Source organism: Vombatus ursinus, unplaced genomic scaffold, assembly GCF_900497805.2.
Source record: "Vombatus ursinus unplaced genomic scaffold, bare-nosed wombat genome assembly UNPS02014816.1, whole genome shotgun sequence".
In the NCBI taxonomy this organism is placed as follows: domain Eukaryota; kingdom Metazoa; phylum Chordata; class Mammalia; order Diprotodontia; family Vombatidae; genus Vombatus; species Vombatus ursinus.
The window spans coordinates 6,290,894-6,302,896 of NW_020954594.1; the positions used below are offsets into that span (position 1 = coordinate 6,290,894).

Below are 12,003 nucleotides of genomic sequence, written 5' to 3' on the forward strand. Positions count from 1 at the left end.
GATTTTTAAAAACTGGTGATCGCTCTTGTTTCTTTGGTAAAATTTATGTTGATGCTTTTGAGGGAAGGGAGAAAATTGGGACCAGGTACCTCTAGGTCATTCTTCCTTTAGTAAATTTAGAAAATGTAAAAGTAACATTGGCATTCGTGTCACTTCCAGTTCTTATCAATATTTTTATCATACTGATTCTAGCTACACTTCTTTTATTTAGCATATGCTCTTTCTACTTACAGAACTTCTACCCTAGTTGAGGCCCTGCAGGGCCTCCAACCTGGAACATTGCAACAGCCTCCTAATTGGTCTCTGTACTCATTCCTCTCCACTTCCTTTCTCACAGTGGCCAAATTAAAAAACCTAAAATATGTATCTGACCATGTCATTCCCCCTCTCAAAAACCTTACTGTTATCTATAAGATGAACAAAACCCTCAGCCTGCAATTTCAAAGCCCTCTACATTCCTGCCCACTTAACCTTCTAGTCTTATTTCATATTACTCTTCCTTCATTCCAATAGCACTGGCCACTAAGCTGTTCCCCTGTAAGGTATTCCATTTTCCTTCTTCAAGCCTTCGCACAGCTTCTTCCCCAAATCTAAACACACTCCCTCCAAGACTTGTAGAATCCCTAGTTTCCTTCACAGTATAGTTCAGATGCCAGCTCTTACATGAGTTCATTTCTGATTCCCCCAGGTTGTTAGTGCTATATAAAACTGGAAATTACTTTTAGTACAGTATGAACTTTGTAAAGACATTACATTTATTTAACTCTAAAGAAGATCTTAACCTGAGGTCTGCATGACCTTACCTAGGGGGAAAAATTACATCCTTATTTTCATTACTCTCTAATTAAAATTTAGTATTTCCTTTAATTATGAATGTAGGCAATAAAAAAAAAATTATTCTGAGAAGGGCTCCACAAACTTCAGACTACTAAAGGAGTACACGACAAAAAAATTTAAAAAGAGTTAAGAGCCCCTGCTCAATTGTGAATCAGTAACAATCATTTTGAAAACACTTTAGAATTATACAAATAAAATAATTAAAATGAACGAGAATGTCCATACCCTTTGACCCAGAGCTTCAACTCATAGGCCTATGTCCCAAGGAAACCATTGATAAGAAACTCCCTATATACACTAAAATATTTATAGCAGCACTGCTTTGTGATAGCAAAGAATTAAAAACAAAATTCTTCATCAACTGAGAAATGGCTAAACAAACTGTGATACAAATTGATAAATACAGAGAAACATGGAAAGTGAAATAATCAGTAAAAAATTATTAAATATGATGAATAAGAAGTAAGAAAACATTTGCACAATCTGATGCTGAGTTATTTATGAGAATGTAAATGGAAAGAACCACAAAACAACCAAAAGTGAATGTTGCAAAATTACAATAACAACCACAGCTCCAAAGAAGAGATATAGGAAGTCATTCCCTACCCAATTTGTAGATATGGTAGCTCCACAAATGTGGTATACAGCATATATTTTTTAGACTTTTTCATTGCCATTGCTGATTTTTTTTCTTTAAAAATATTTATCACAGGGGTAGCTAGGTGGCACAGTGAATAGAGCACCAGCCCCGGATTCAGGAGGACCTGAGTTCAAATCTGGCCTCAGACACAACACTTACTAGCTGGGTGACCTTGGGCAAGTCACTTAACCCCATTGCCTAGCCCACCCCCCCAAAAATATATATATATTTATCATATAGGACTTCTTTCTTAAAGGGAGAAGAGGGAGATATATTGTATAAAATTCTGGTGATACAAATAAAAAAAGATAGCAACAAAAATTAAATAACAAACAAAAAAGAACTCTTGCTCCAGAGATACCTGTTGTATCACCCCAATATAATGTGAACTCCTTTACAGTAAAAATTGTTTCATTTTTGTCTTTGTATCACCTAGCAATTGCCTAGCAATGAGCTTTACACAGACCAGGTGTTTAATTATTATTCAAGTGAATAAATACAAAAACTTTTATGGTTCCCTATTTCCTATAGAATAACATACACCTTCTTATCCTAGCATTTAAGGATCATCAAAATCTGACTCTATCCCAACTTTCCAATCTTATTTTACATTACTCCCCTTGCAGTTCTGGCTTCAGTCAAAATAGACTATTAGTTATTTCTGGATATCACCTCACTATCTCATCTCCCAACTTCCTTCATGAGTTCCTATCTTCTACACCTAGAATCCACTTCCATTTTCATCTCTGCCTATTGAAATCCATATTTCTCTCCTTCAGGACCCAATTCAGGTAACACCTCTTCCTTTACAGATCCCCTAAGTAAAACTAATCCCTCCCTCTTCAAATCTATAGCACTTTTCTTTAGTATTTCTCCCTTCTCTATAACACATTATACCTATAATAGACTTGATTGTGTATATGTCATATCTTCTCTATCCTAGTAGAATATAAAATCTTTGAGGACAGGGACTATATTTTTCAGCTTTGTATCCCAGGACCTAGTTGGTCCTTAAATGTTGCTGTGGCAGAAAAATTCACCACTCTGCAGCAAATCTGGCAATGAATCTCTTCAAATTTAATTAAGTTGCTCTTCAAGCAAATTGTGTCACTATGCCCAAAGGGAAAGACTTAAGCTTGGTAGAAGTTCTGTTTGATTTTTGTTTGTTTGTTTGGTTTTTTTGGTAAGGCAATTGGGGTTGAGTGACTTACCCAGATTCAAATAGTGAGTGTTATTTATCTGAGGCTGGATTTGAACTCAGGTCCTCCTGACTCCAGGGCCAGTGCTCAATCCACTGCGCCACCTAGCTGCCCCTTGTTTTTTTGGTTTTGTTTTGTTTTGGCAGAAGTTCTGACAAGGACTGCAATCTATTGGCATAGCCTTTCAGGGGTGGGGAAACCTGTGGCCTTCTAGGTCCTCAAGTGCAGCCCTTTGACCGAATCCAAACTTCAATTTTGTTCTGTGAAGTTTGGATTCAGTCAAAAGTCCCACACTTGAGGACCTAGAAGGGCACATGTGGCCTCAAGGCAACAGGTTCGTCAACCTGGTAGAGTAACCTTCAGGTCACATTGAGCCATAGGAGTAAAGCCTCAGTGGAAGTGATTCTTGTAATAAAATAATAATAAACAAACAATAAGCATTTATTAAATGCCTACTATATGGCAAAGCATTGTGCTAAGCAGTGGGGATACAAATAAGAAAAAGATAGTCCCTGCCCTCAAGGGGCTTACAATTTAATGCAGGAAGACAACATATATACCAAACACTTAAAATATGTTTCTTTTGTGTTCAGGGTCCTTGTGTGCTACTCTTAAAGGTAGCTGAAATAAATAGATAAATGGAAGAAACTGATCAGGTTATTCAGGACCTACCCCTCCACATAATGCTAAGGAGTTAGCCTCATTTAAGTTGTTCCTCACAGATTCCAAGAGCTTGGGAAACGGTAACAGGTAGTGAGGAGAAGCCTAATTCCTGTTACTGTCTGCTACTACTAGGCCAGTCAACACCTTTTTCAAACTTACAAGGTAGAATTAGTCAGTCAACAAGCATTTATTAAACATTTACTATATTCCAGGCACTGTGTTAAGTACATGGGACACAAAGAATTGCAAAAACACAGTCCCTGCCCTCAAAGAACTAACATTCTAAAGAAAGAGACAACATAGAATCAACTCTGTATACATAAGATACAGTATACAATGTAAACAGAAAGTAATCTCAGAGGTAAGGCACTGGGGGAAAGGGACAGGATGCCAGGAAAGGCCTCCTGCAAAAGGTGGGATTTAAACTGAGCCTTGAAAGAAGTCAGAAGGGAGAGATGAGAAGTGAGAAGACAGAGAGCATTACATACACGGGGGACAGCTGGTGAACAGTATGAAGAAACAGAAAGAAGGCAGAGGTTGCTGGATTGTAAAGAATGAGGAGGGGAGTAAAGTATAAGGAGACTGGAAAGACAGGAAGAAGCAAGACTGTGAAGAATTTTAAAAGCTAAACAGAAGATTTTATATTTGATCCTGGAGATAACAGAGAGCCACTGGAGTTTATTGGATGAGTGGTGTGGGAGTGATATGGTCAGACCTATGTTTTAGGAAGATCACTTTGGCAGCTGAGTAGAGAATGGATTGGAATGGGGAGCGACTTGCAGCAAAGAGACCAATCAACAGGCATAAGATGCTGAGGGGCTACACCAGGGTGGTGGTTATATAAATGGAGAGAAAAAGATGCATAGGAGAAATGCTGTAAAAGTAGAAACAAAACTTGGCAATAAATTGGATATGTGGGGGTGAATGCAAGTGAGCAGTCAAGGATAACACCAAAGTTTAACTATCATGGGTGACTGGCCTGTAGCAACCTTCATGGCAGTCAGCCTTTGGAAAATGGTTATTTTCAAGCACACCAAGAGATCAATAAAAACCACAGGTTTTTAATGTTCTGCCCTTCCTTCCCCTTCATGAAATTGTTGAGGGAAGGAATTTTATGGGATCAGGCCTGAATATGGCCTCCAATGCTCCTGGTTGACCCACACAAAATACGATCATCCTAGAAATATTTCATAATGGCTTTATTGTAATTCTTTCTCCCCAAAACTCTAACATAAGTCATTCCTATTTCCCCCATTTTAAAAATGAGGAAAAGTAAAATGTAGCAGAGAAAAAAAATGTTATCAGAAAATCATTAAAAATTAAAGACTGAACTGGATCAAAGCATGCTTAGTCATGGAATTTTCAAACCATTAATCAGTCTAACAAGCTTTAAATGCTACAAGATAATCTCACTAGGGGCAGTGTTTTTAACAGTATAAAGTACTTTAGAAGCTAAGAATACACTATTTCTAGTGTGAATAGTGTTAATACTTCAGAAACTCTACCAGTACTAAAGAACAATACCAATCCTCATAGGATATTATTAATAAATCTTTTTATCACATGATATTTTGAGGAATGTGGCTCCCTAAATGAACAACAATAGTAAAAACATGCAAAATGAGTTTTACTGAAAATGTTTCAATTAGTATTAGACAACTACCCCTGTTTTCCTCATACATCACTATCACTACATACACGAATTCCCAAACCAAGTTCTCTCATTTAATAATGAATATGTAACCTAGTTTCACTGATATGGAAGCACTGATAATAAATATTAAAATATCACATCTATTTAAGTACTTTTATTCAGTTCTCAAAAATGTTCCCCCCTAAATAAAATGGAATTGGGAAAATGCGATTTCATCTCTCACTCTTCCCTATCTATCTATAATATATGTATTATACTGTATATGTACAGATCCAGTCCTAGTCTTTGCTGAGCTCTAGTTCCATATCACCAATTGCTTACTAGACACTCCAACTAGACTTACTGTAGGCATCTCACACTCAACATGTCTAAAATAGAACTCGGTATGTTTTCCCCAAAAATCCATCTCTCTTCTGAACTTTCCTATTTTTGTTGGGGGTACTACACCATCTTTCCATCAAACAGGTTCACAACCTCAGAGTCCTCCAGGACTCATCATTCTCACCCCACAAACTCCATCAGTTGCCAAATCTTTCCAATTATACTTCCATATTGCAACCATCTCTTTCTCTCTAAACATATCTACCACCCTAGTTCATACTTTAATCACCTCTTGCCTTAATTACTTCAATAACCTCTTAATTGGTGTTCCTGCCTCATTGCTTATGTCTTCAAGTTATAATTTATAATGCTGCCAGTGACATCCCTAAAGCACAGGTTACTCCTCTGCTCAATAAATACCATTGTCTCTCTATTATCTCAAGGATCGATACAAACTCCTCTGTTTGACAGTTCAAGTCCTTCATAACTTAGTTCAAAGCTACCTTTTATTATACACTATACTCCACACATATTCTGGTCCAGACAAACTGGTCATGTTGTTGTTCTGCACACGTGACAATTTATTTCCCATTTCTATTAAACAGGATCTCCCCTCATGACTCTCAGTGCACTCTACTGAATTACATCCTTAGAATTTCTCATTTCCTTTAAAATATAGTTCCTGGGGCAGCTAGGTGGCGCAGTGGATAGAGCACCGGCCCTGAAGTCAGGAGGACCTGAGTTCAAATCCAGCCTCAGACCAAACACTTGACACTTACTAGCTATGTGACCCTGGGCAAGTCACTTAACCCCAAATGCCTAAAAAAAAAAAAAAGTTAGATTCATTATAATAGACTTCAATAAACTATCCAAAGTATTTTCTATTTTGATATTAAAGTCTGATAAATAGAGCATTGCATGAAATAAGTAACTGTGGATTTAAAAGCTCATTATAGAAACACCTTTCTTCATCAATTTAATAAACATTTATGTGCAAGGAACCTGGCTTTCTATGCTTACAGTTAAACATAACAGATAAAGTTCAGTAATGTCTGCTGATTCACAGATTTCTATTATGTGAAACTTATTTTTCCATTATTTTCTACAACTATCTGAAGATATTTTCTTTGAGGGCCATGGAAGGAACCATACATGACATGCCACATGATAGTAATGTAGTGGCATGCAAAACAGTGGGCCTTTTAAAAATGTTTAGTGGTGGGGCAGCTAGGTGGCCCAGTGGATACAGCACCAGCCCTAGAGTCAGGAGGACCTGAGTTCAAATCCAACCTCAGACACTTGATACTTATAAGCTGTGTGACCCCAGGCAAATCACTTAACCCCACTGCCTAGCCAAAAAAAAGAAAAAAAAGTTTAGTGGAAAACTTTACAATAAACTTCATTGTCAACTAGAAATGATAAATCAACATATTAAAAAGGAATTCTGTACTCCTGATAAAACTTTTTTAAGCACAGTACCAAAAACTTTGACAAAATAATAATCTGTTCTACACAGCCTGCCTATTATTCCCACTGAAGAGGTAGCAATTCCAATGAAAATGCTTGAATATTAAGCTTATCACTAACTCAAATTGAATTAATACTTCTAATCCAAAGCAATTCATTTATCTTTCTTAGCCTTCCCCTTTATATCAATTGAAGTATCTGGTTCTTCTTTTAGTAGCATATTTCTCCAGCCAGTAACACCTGTGAAACCCTCCCCTCAAGCGGAAATGGTATCTCTCCTCTGAACTACAGTACTTTGTACTGCTTGTACTCCAGTTTCACATTCTATTCTGTATAGCACAGTTATTGATTGTATATGTCCTTCTTCTCAGGAGTGGTAAAGCTCCATGAGAACAGGGATATGCCTTATTTTTCTATCTCCCACAGAATCTAGCTTGATGCCTCACACAGAACAGGTGATCAATAATTACTATGGAAGGAAGGAAGAAGGCAGGGAAGGGGGTAAAGAGGGAGGGAGGGAGAGAAATGAGGGAAGCAGAGAAGGGAGGGAGGAAGGAAAGAAGAAAAGAGGGAGGTACAAAGCTAAGGACCGAATCCTCCAAACTCTGTGAAGCACTGTAGGTTTGGGGTTCAGAAAAGTAGTTGTCTAACAATTGAGTAATATCCCTCAAAAAAAATAGTAAATCAGTATATTGTGACTGTTGCCCTTAACTTCCTTCCTTTTAAGAAGCTTAATATTTACTTAGCTGATAAGACTCTCAACACCCTCAACCCCAATTTGGGCCTGTCAGCTCTCAAAAACCTGGTTGGAGAGCCTGTTAAAGTATTGTGGTAATTAATATTGAGACTTGTTAAAATATATAATAGGGTGAAAATTTCTGTTAATACAGCAAAAGGGATTTTTTTTAAAAGGGTAGAAACTAAGTTACTGTACTCTTCAATGAAGTGATAGACACCATGACCACCCAAGAATTCTGAGTTCAGAATTTGAGGTTTTCTGGTGAAAGATATACATGTACTACCTGCTGTAATACAATTTGATGTGAACAAGGGAGGCTAATACTTCCAAAACACCATATATTTTGGAGCCATTTATTTATTGAAAATTATAAACCCAAGAACAAATGTCAAATAAAACCTTGATTAACTGGCACTCAGCTAACCAGAATCCTCAATTAACTGTGATTATTTTGTATTTAACAACCCCAAACCCTTCTCATACCAGAGATTTATTAGAAAGAAAACCAGTAACTCCCATGGTATGTCCTACAGTCTCATTCTCCCACATGATCTAAAATTACAGTATTGTAAAAGGAATATTGATGACCCTAAAGTACAGCAAGGTGTTACAACAAAGAAATTTTCAATTACACTAGGCAAAACTACAATACTTGAATTGCTACTTTCTTGACTCAAGTATTCTTTCTCTCCCTTCAAGAGTCCTTGACCTGACCCCCTTCCTACCTTTCCAGCCTCCTTACACTTTAGTTATTTCCACATACCGTACAATCTAGCTATGTGACCTTCTTGTTCTTCCAACAAGACATTCCATCTCCAACTCTGTGCCTTCTCAATGGCTGTCCCTCAACTGTAGAAAGCTCTTCATTACTCACCTCTACCTCCTGACTTCCCCCACCCACTTCCTTCAAATCTCAGTTCAAACCCTAACCTTCTACAGGAGCCTTTCTAGCTACCACCGCCTCCCCTTCTGAGATAACCTCCTATGTACTCTGTATACACCTAGTCATTTTCACGTTGTCTCCCTCATTAGAATATGAGCTCCTTAAAGAAAAGAGACTGTTTTTAACCTATCTCTGCATCAGCAGGGTTTAAATCATTGTAAATACTTAATAATTGATTTTATTTTTGTAACTAAGGGCTCAAAGCCCATTGCTTCCAGCACACATCCATACACCTTATAAATTTATCGGGTCAATCAGTCTCAGGATTGTTGATAATTGGTCATGCATACTTTATTTGTGAACTTAAGTCAACTTAAATAACCTTTCCCACTAGCACTTTTCATGTTGTCTACTTTATAATTAAGTCCTTTCCCCCTAAAAGAAATGTCATGCAACTTCCACTTTGGGGGGAACAGGAAGCTGTACATAAATTCATTCAACAGCAATTTGGATTGGAACAACAGAAAACTCCCTGCCTGATGATCCTATTACCCAGTAACCAAGCCACTGCAGAACTCCATTCTCCCGAAGAAGATTTTCTATTTAATTTTAGACTGGGTGCGGCAGGGTAGGGGTTGTGTAGAGACAGGTAGGTGGCACAGTGGATAGAGTACAAGACCTAGAATCAGGAAAACATGAGTTTAAATCCAGCCTTAGATACTTACTACCTGTGTGATCCTGGGCAAGTCTGTTTGCCTCAGTTTCCTCGACTGTAAAATGGGAATAATAAAGGCACCTACCTCGAAGAGTTGTTGTGAGGATCAAATGAGATGATATTTTTAAAGCATTTAGCACAGTGCCTGGCACACAGTAAATGCTACATGAATGCTTATTCTCTTTCCTTCCCTTCCTTCTCCCCTTCCCTGTGTACATAAAATACAGAAGACAAATTTGGTCTCAGGACTGACTGATCAACACCTTTTAAAGTGGAAGTGAGTTTTCACTTCAATTCTGTCAAACACATATGCTGTGGAATGTAGATAGATCACATAATGTGACCCTCCTGGAAAAATGAGAAGAGTGGAAAAAATCTCCTAAAACTCCAAAAGTTGATACTATTCTGATGCAAATGGCTACAAACTTTCTGCAGAATAAAAATTCAATATATCCAAACTAGGAAAAGGGTTGATGAAGCTATTAAAAGATAACTTAGCAGAACATATACATACCTGGATTTCTAGGAAAATAAGGAAGTCTGAGAGAACTTTATTGTTCTGAGGAAAAGTCTCCATCTGTACAATTTTATATATAGTACACCCCATCCTCTGATGAAGGTTACTAATTTGAAATTCAAACTTTTCTAAAAACCTTCAACCTTCATTATAAAATCTAAGCTACAAGCACTTCAGATTGAAAGAACAGTAAATATTCAAAGTCAAGAAAAATCAAATAATTTCAAGAGGTCTTTTGCAGCTAACTTTTTATAGAATATTTATTACCCCAATGACTAAAAATGAAATTAACATTTAGCACCAGTAAGCTAGACCTTGCAAGGAACAGAGAGAGCAACCACTCTGGCCACTGTGCATATGATCTATATCACACAGATATATGTATCATAGACGAGCAAATACAGCACTGAAAACTTTGTGGAATGATTTTTAAATCAATGATTAAAAAAACAGAAATTAATTAATAATAAAGGGCTTATTAAGTACTTATATCACACCTTTATCACTAGCTGTTTTTTCAAACCAACCCAGTAAGAATTTTACAAATGAGGAACCAAAGCACAAAGAAGTTAAGTGACATGTAAAGAATCACCACAACCTCTTCTACACTACAGGAAATACCAACTGTCTACATTGTGACAATTACTAGAGGAAATAACACCACTGTCTATATTATAACAGTTGTTCACTTCCACCTTCTTCAAGTGACTAGAAATATATATAAAGTTACCAAAGTCAATCACTAAATATGTGGGGGTTGGGGGAGAGAAACACAATATAATAAGTCGTGTTGAATTCTCCCTGATAATCTACATTGGTTTAACATTGTTTCAAGTATCTTGGATATCTGTATTATTTTTCTTATTAAAGACTTGATTTGAGTAAAGATTGATCACTAAACTTAAAAGTGGCTAAATACAGGAGAGTTCATGAATTATTTTCCATCATTTGTGAACGAAAAAGTTTCCTTAGGTTGTACCGCTAATCAAATTAAATTGGCAGCAAGGCCTAAGAGTCTAATGACTAGCCAAAAGGAGCCAGAAAAAAAGTTAGGTTAGAAGGGGTATGCAGCTTAGCTTTCTCTCTCAATTCATCTCCCCGGAGATGATGCACTGGACCAGAAACTGGTTAAATCAGCCTACAAATCAATTCAGTCTATAAATACCAGCATATGTAATATTCCACAGAAAAAATAAAAAAGTGATTTTAAAGTCAAACTTAAGTCATTTGATATATCCAGAGAATAAAGTTCCTTCCCAGCACCCACTAAGCACCTCACAACCCAATTTCCTTCACCTTAGTCTATTAAAATACAAGGAAAACCATATGCTGTACCATAATGAAAAGGCAAAAACAAAAACAAAACTCACCAACGCTTGGCACATTTTAACAACAAACCCCAGGTCTAAGTAAATCATAGTTCATACCCATACCCTGATGATCCAAAGACTCTTCAGGTTCCTAGTAAATCAAATTCCCCCTGACCTTCTCCTTACAACTGTCCCCCCCCCCCGCCCCAAACCCTTTTCGTGACCCTGCCCACACATCCACCTACTCTGTTTTTGCAGCCCCATCTACTCTGGATGCCCTGACCCGCTCCCCGGAGACTTCCTCTCTCCAGGCTTCCTGAGAAACCTTTGCTCTACCTCTCCAGCTCCAAGTCAAAGCCCCGAGCCCCGGCCCTTCGACCCCCGCCGCCGCCCCATGGCCCCGGCTCGCAGCCCCCGACCCCCGCCCAGCCCCGGGGTACCAGCTGCGCCGGCCTCCGCAGCCCCCGGCCCCTCCCCCACCCTCGCCACCGCCCCTCCCCCGCCCTCGGCCCGAGCCCCCTCACCTTGTCCATGAGCTTCCAGCACTTCTCCACCATCTTCTTGTCCACGGCTCCCGGCGGGTGGGGGCTGAGGTGGTGGTGGTGGTGGTGCGGCTGGAAGGCGTCCTTCATGAGCCCGATCAGGCCGCCCGAGCCCGAGCCCCCGGAGCCGCCGCTGCCCCCGGCCCCGGCGCCCTTCTTCACGTTGCCGGCCATGGCCCGGGGAGGCTCGGGGCAGCGGGGGGAACCCACCCGGGAACCCGGCACCGAGCGAGAGGGAAGGAAAGAAGGAAGGAAGAAGGGAGGGAAGGAGGGAGGAAGGAAAGAGGGAGGGGACCGGAGGCGGAGCCTCTCTCAGCCGGCCGCCGCCACCGGCTCTCGGGGCCAGGGCGGAGCGCTGGCCCTGAGGGGCGGGTAGGGGGCGGTGCGCGGAAGGGGTGGGGACGGCAGGAGCGCGCGTGCCAACGCGGGCGCGCGCGTCCCTTTAAAGAGGGGTTAGGCGAAGGCGTCGCCGAGGGGGGGAGCGCGTGCACACACACCACCCCCACCTCACCGTCC

The 12,003-nt window shown here is 39.6% G+C and overlaps 1 protein-coding gene across 1 annotated transcript in view; it reads right to left on the reverse strand.

Annotated features, from left to right (window-relative positions):
* The window catches only part of CBL (Cbl proto-oncogene), a 90,772-nt gene extending 79,096 nt beyond the window's left edge, over positions 1 to 11,676 (reverse strand). The window contains exon 1 of the mRNA XM_027835657.1: positions 11,470 to 11,676. Within this exon, the coding sequence (XP_027691458.1) occupies positions 11,470 to 11,661 (192 nt within the window). The 5' untranslated portion in view covers positions 11,662 to 11,676. The remainder of the gene's footprint in view (positions 1 to 11,469) is intronic.
* Positions 11,677 to 12,003: the final 327 nt, after the last annotated feature.